Below are 6,000 nucleotides of genomic sequence, written 5' to 3'. Positions count from 1 at the left end.
AATTGCATCTTTGGGTTTGATCCTGACAATAGGATATATATCAGGAAGTAGTTATCCATTTCTAAGGCTTCCTGCCCCAACACCAATTATCTGTCCCTGAGAAGTTTGTCAGATCTGGGTAGGTGGGACAATTTTATATCCGACTGGCATCCCCAGGTGCCTACAAGTGCCATGCTCTTGCAGGCACTCAGAATGGGTGGTTTAAGGGCTAACACTCCAAACATTCACATTGTACCAGATGGCTCCTTCTAGAAAACCTTTGCAGATATTCCTGGCCTCTTTCCCCCGAGATGAACTCTGGAGAACACTCTAAGGTTGCCCTGGACTAGTGTCCAGTAAGATAGACACTAGCTACATACAGTTATTTAAATTTAATTAAAATTAAATAAAATTCAACATTCAGTTCCTTTATCCCACTAGCCACATTTCAAGCGCTCAACAGTCACATGTGTCTAGAAGCTCCTATATTAGACAGCACAGACATAGAACATTTCCATCTGTATGTTCTATGGGGCAGCCCTGCAGGGAGTTATAGTGAGAAGCCTGTGGGCTCTGGATTCCTACAAGCCCTGGGTTCAAATCCGGTCTTTGCTATTTCACAGCCCTAAAATGTGGGCAGGTTACTTGACCTCTCTGTGAGCCTCAGCTGTAAAAGTGGGCAATTACAGACCCTCCCTCATAGAACTTTGACGAGCATTCAGAGATAGCAAATATGAGAGGCTTTGCTCAAAGACATAGTTAGCTCTCAAAAATCAGCAGCTATTATAATTATACATGAATATGACAGCTTCAGTTTCTAACAGTGTGAAAATGCTGGATTCTAAGAGTTCCATAGAGTATCAGCCCTTCCTAACTTGCTTGGGAAGCTGGCGGCCCACCCCTTGCCCAGCCTGGAGTAAGTCTACGATCGGAGCTGGCTTTTCTACCTTCTGTCTTTAGAGCACAGAGCTGCTCAATCAACCTCTGATGAATGAAGAAATGAATGAATGGGGCCAATACAGCCAGGATCTGACTGGGCCTTTTGCAAGAATGAGCAAGAGGCTCCAGGAAGTCATTATTATGCTTCAAATACAACTGGCCTGGTCTTTTTTTTCCTGCAAGAAAAGGCAAACAAACAAACAACCCTCTCCTGGGGAATCACCTTAAGCTTCCCTCTGCTCTCTCACCTACAGTCCACTCCTCGGGGACAATTAGCCAAGGAAGGAGCTCAAGGGTCTTGGCCCTTCCCCCTTCGGCCCAACATAACCTCCTCCCCCCACTTTGAGCAAATGCCTGGGATTCTTTCAACAGGAGGACAAAGCCTTTCATCTGCCAATTACTGATAAAGAGAAAATGCAAATATTGCTGGGAAGGTGATCCATCAAGGGCCCAACATTTATTGAGTGACCACTTAGTAGCGGGCGGCAGGGTAGGCATTCTGGGGGCGTCAAAGGGGAACAAACCCCCGGCTGGCCCATTCTTCTCTCTGGTCTGTGGTTTCCTGGCGGTTTGTAGAGGGAGGGGATTAAATTAGGTGACTACTCAACCCCTTCCCACTCTGACAGGCCAGGAACTCCCCATCGGGGTGATATATGGACTTAACTGTTTTTACACCAAGGTGTCTGCCATTGGGTCTTTTCCTGATACCAGCTTTTGGGGACACCATGAGACCACAGGGGGAGGCAGTAGGGTCTTTGGGAGGAAAGGAGAATTAAGACCAAGTGTTTTATTTCACAGTTTTGCTTTACTGCACTTAATTCCTGACCTTCCAGCCCACTGCACCCTCCTCTGAACACGTTCATCTCATTATGTGGGAGCAGTGAAGATGGTCAATATCCAAAACAAGGATGTGATGGCAGAGCCAGGCTCCAGTCTGAGCCCCAGCAGCCCCATTTATATAAGCTGTGTGATCTTGGGGGATTGGCTTTCCCTTTCTGAGTTACAGTTTCCTCATCTGCAAAATGAGGAATAACAAAACTATTTCCCTTAAAGGGTTCTTGCAAAAGAGAGAAGCAAATACAACGGTCCCTGGTTCTTGACAGAGGCTGAAGGCAAAACCCCTCTCACGCCCATTAAGCCAAGGTGGGCGATTTCAGTTTGGAAAAAAATTTTGAAGTTCGCCAGCTAGTGGACTTGGATTAAAACAAGACTTCAACGAGTAGTCTTTGGAGGATGGGTGGAAAAAAACACAGAAAGATAGGACAGGAAACTTCAAGGTGAGTGAGGGGGAAGCTGTCTCTTACGCTGACGGCTCACATCTGATCTCTGATGGGGAAGCCACTTCCTCTCCACTTATCTGTCTGATCACTGTGTTGACACGGGGAGGATATGAGGGTAAAGCAATCAACCAGATTCAAAACTTCTCTGAGCCTCAGTTTCCCATCTGCAAAATGATTTGCTCCAACTATCCCATAGGGCTCATGAGAGAAGTAAAATTAAAAGTATGGGAAGTTTGTTTGCAAAGCCTGTTATGAGCAGGTATAAGGCTCTTTTACTGTAGCCCTGGTACCATGTCATCTCATCGTGATCTTTACCTCCAAGATCAGGCCTAGTTGGGCTGGAAGAATGTTTAGGGCCAGCTTTTCTCACAACCAAAGTCGACCTGACTGTTGTTCATGATGGACTTACAGGATAACACGTTTAGGATTCCAGTTTTGGGGGTGGTCACAGTGAATGAGGTATGTGGACAGCATACTGAGATCTAATGATACTCCATATTTGTATAGAGGGTGCCCATACCTCTGCCAAGAAGCGCTGTAGGCTTAATCAAGGGGTGCCCAAAGTTCCCCGCGCCCCATCCCAGCGCCTTGCACCTTTCCACCGACATTTCTCCTGTAAACCGCCAATAAGGGCTTACCCTTCGCATGTTTGCCAGCTGCGTTAGGAGGCGCCAGATCCGATTCTCTCGGTAGTTCACTCCTGAGCATCTATTTCCTCCGCTTGGCGAGCGCAGGGACCTTTAAAAAATGTCCAACTTCTCTTCCAGGGCTTGTCGCCTAGTAAAGGACTCCACAGACGCGGGCAGAGTGAATGAATGAAAGGCAACGTCTTCCGGTCAGCTCGGGTCTGAAAAGGCTTTGGTCTGGCTGTATTTCCTGTACCTGTGTGTATGTGGATCCTTATCTTTGAGTCCAGGAGTTTAAAAGCTATGCAGTCCGTACAGGTATGGAGCTGCGCTAATTTCTTCCTGAGTCCCCAAATGCCTCCTCCGTATGGCAGGTCCGCTTATGGGGATCTAGAGAGGATCCCCCCCCAAAAAGACATAGTAGAAAAGAAAAAAAATTATATATACACAAAATGTTTTGAATTTGGGTCGGCCACGTAGGTAACGAGGTGGGGTGAGTGAAGGAAGAGGAAGAGGGGTAGCCCGTGGGGGCCGTGGGCAATGGGGGCAGGGATTGAGGTGGGAGGTCGTTTTTGGGGGGTGCCAGGCCCCGGGGGCTTTCACTCCAGCATGCTCGGCTTGCATTTCCGCGCCTCCCGCTGAGGCCAGCCGTGCAAATCTGCACCTCCCTCCCCACCCCCTCCCTCCTTCCCTTCCTCCCTGCCCCGCCATCTCCGGGATGCGCCCGCCGCCTGCAACTCAGCCCTTCCAAAAGTCAGCTCTGCACACAACTCCCGGGCGGCGGCGGCGCCTGCGTGCAGAGGCGCACTCGTGACCCAACAACAAAACAGCGATGCCAGGGCGCTAACGGCGCCCGGTGCCTCCCGGGCGCCCTCCCCGCCCCACACCTCCTCAGGCCACCGCCCCCGCCCACCCCCATCCCGGGCCGAGTGCCCCCCCCCAGCCGGGCCGCGGGCTCGGAGCGCGATCGGCAACAATGTTTACGTTCCGGGGATTATGACGTCGACGCCTCCCCCCACAACTGCTGAAAATGGTTTCCTAGGACTTTGCAAACGGATCTGCTTAAGTGTTGGTGCAAAACTTTGTAGATCTCGGCTCTGGCTAGCTTTATTTATTTATTTTTTGGTTTGTTTTCTTTGGTCTTCCCTCCTTCCCCCCTCCGCCAAAATGCAGGGGGCAGGAGTGTTGACAATTAATTGGTGAACTCTCCTAAAAAAATGGAGGCAGAGAAAGACTCTGGAAGAAGATTGGTGTGTAGCTTTTTTTTTTTTTTTCCAAATCTGTATCTGGTATATGATAGATCTATTTTTTTTGTTGTTGTTTCTTGCTGCCTTTTCTTTCCTTTTCTGTATTTTGCAAGAGGACCGGAAAAAAAATATAATAAATTGCATGCAAAAGGAAGCAAGCAGCTTACTCCTCCAGTCCCTTGTGAGGCTCAGAGTCTCAGACACTTAAGTGGGGAGGTGGTAGCGGGGAAAGGCGTGGAGGGGGGGCTCAGCGGGCTCGGGGTTCGCCCGGAATCTGGGGGGCTGCGGGGCTGGGCGCTCGGCGGTGGAGGGAGGAGGCAGGGGATGCGGGGAGTGGCGGGGGAATCTCCTTAGGAAGTGAGTGTGCGCGCGCGCTTGTGGGGAGATGAGACAGCTGCTGGTGCGTTTTGGGGTCTCCGATGGGAGCTTTGTGGCGGGCCGTCTGCCTCTCCCCCTCCCAAGCCCCGAACCCCCCCTCCCATCTCTTCTTCTTGCACTGGCGGTCGGTCGGCGGGGGCGGCTGGGGTCTCAGCCCTTCCATTTCAGCTTTCCAGCTTCCCCCGTAGCTCGGGGGCGGCTCCAGTCTTAGAAATGCCGCCGGCCCCCGGTTCCGGCTTCCCGGCTCTGCCGCTGCGGCCGCCAGGGCTGCTGCTAGCGCCGAGCCGGGCGCTGCGGCGGCTCCTCCCGGGGCCTACAAATGCCCCGCCAGCCCGTGCGCCGAGCCCCCCTCGCGGGTTACATAACCAGGCTCCCGGCCGAGTGGGCAAAACCTAACACCTCTCGCGGGTGGGGGGCAAGGGAGACTCCCCCAGATATCCCTTCCATGGCCTCCAGAGATGCAGGAGGGGAGTGCCCTGTTTAGGGCGCAGCTTGACCCTGGGGGCGGTGGCCCCTCTCATTATGCCCATTTTCAGCATCTTTGGCTTTTGCGTAAAGTTGCTCCGGTCGCAGTGGTGGGGTGCAGGGGGCGCGCGGCTCCTGCACCTGTTCGAGCTGGGCCCAGGGTGAGAGGCGACCCCCACTTCCCCCAGTAATGTCCCGGGCTCTCTGGTTTGGGTCCCTGCAGCGCCCGATTGACCGCCAGAGATACGACGAGAACGAGGACTTGTCGGACGTGGAGGAGATCGTCAGCGTCCGCGGCTTCAGCCTGGAGGAGAAGCTGCGCAGCCAGCTGTACCAGGGGGACTTCGTGCACGCCATGGAGGGCAAAGGTGAGGCGCCCCCTCCTCGGGCAGTCCTCCGCGGCGCGGCCCGAGCGCACGTGGGGAGGGAGCTGCCGGTGGCTGGGTTCGTATTTCGCGCCCGCGTCCCCCATTCCAGGGGATCCGGTGACGAAACTAGGCCGAGCACTGGGGGGGTGGGGTGGGCTGGGTGGCGAGGGAGGAGGGCAGGCGGGAACCGGGGCCGGGCGTGGGCCTAGGCCCGGCCCGCGCCCACCACCAGCCCCAGGGTGGGTAGAGCCAGGGGGCCGGCGGACTGAGGGACCTGGGGACCGACGGGCAGACAGATGGAGGGCGGGTGCGCCGCGTTCTACCCCTCCCGGAGCCGGCCCAGCTCCTTGCGCTGCACGAGGTGCAGCCGATGGGCTGGAGCGGGGCTGGGGCACCCCAGGGTTATTGGGGTGGGGGACCCCCAGGCCTGTAGCCTCTCAAACCCCGTGACATTTCGAGCCCTGCCAGTTAGGACCTGGCTCTGGGGATGCCCCCGGTCACTTAGTGACACCTCCTCAGGCCTGGGGTCTGCTGAGCTCCATCACCTTATGAGCCCTGCTAGATGGGAGCAGGGTGGGTGACCCGGAGTTGTTGGCTGGACCCCGCTTAAGCCTGAGGTCTCTAGCCCTGCATCCCTGATGCTTGAAGTGGGTAAGGGGGTTATCCCCCCATCAGGCTTCAGGCTGCCCCCTGGCAGTTTCAGGTGAAGAGTTGGGGC

The 6,000-nt window shown here is 54.5% G+C and overlaps 1 protein-coding gene across 7 annotated transcripts in view; it reads left to right on the top strand.

Moving 5' to 3' along the window:
* Positions 1-1,998: 1,998 nt before the first annotated feature.
* KDM2B (lysine demethylase 2B) overlaps positions 1,999-6,000 on the top strand; it is a 133,314-nt gene continuing 129,312 nt past the window's right edge. For 5 of the 7 annotated variants that reach the window (XR_004353130.1, XR_004353129.1, XM_032654197.1 and 2 more), the window contains exons 1-3: positions 1,999-2,195; positions 2,966-3,142; positions 5,138-5,282. Coding sequence is in view for 5 of the 7 variants with exons in the window: in XM_032654197.1 (XP_032510088.1) it covers positions 3,089-3,142; positions 5,138-5,282 (199 nt within the window). In the remaining 2 variants the exon portion in view is untranslated. Of the gene's footprint in view, positions 2,196-2,965; positions 3,143-3,781; positions 4,075-5,137; positions 5,283-6,000 lie in introns of those variants that run through there. The other 2 variants (XM_032654199.1, XM_032654201.1) reach the window with 2 other exon arrangements.

The sequence above is a fragment of the Phocoena sinus genome, chromosome 14 (assembly GCF_008692025.1).
Source record: "Phocoena sinus isolate mPhoSin1 chromosome 14, mPhoSin1.pri, whole genome shotgun sequence".
Lineage (NCBI taxonomy): Eukaryota > Metazoa > Chordata > Mammalia > Artiodactyla > Phocoenidae > Phocoena > Phocoena sinus.
Note: the sequence above shows the minus strand (reverse complement) of the source record. Positions and strands in the feature narration are given on the sequence as shown.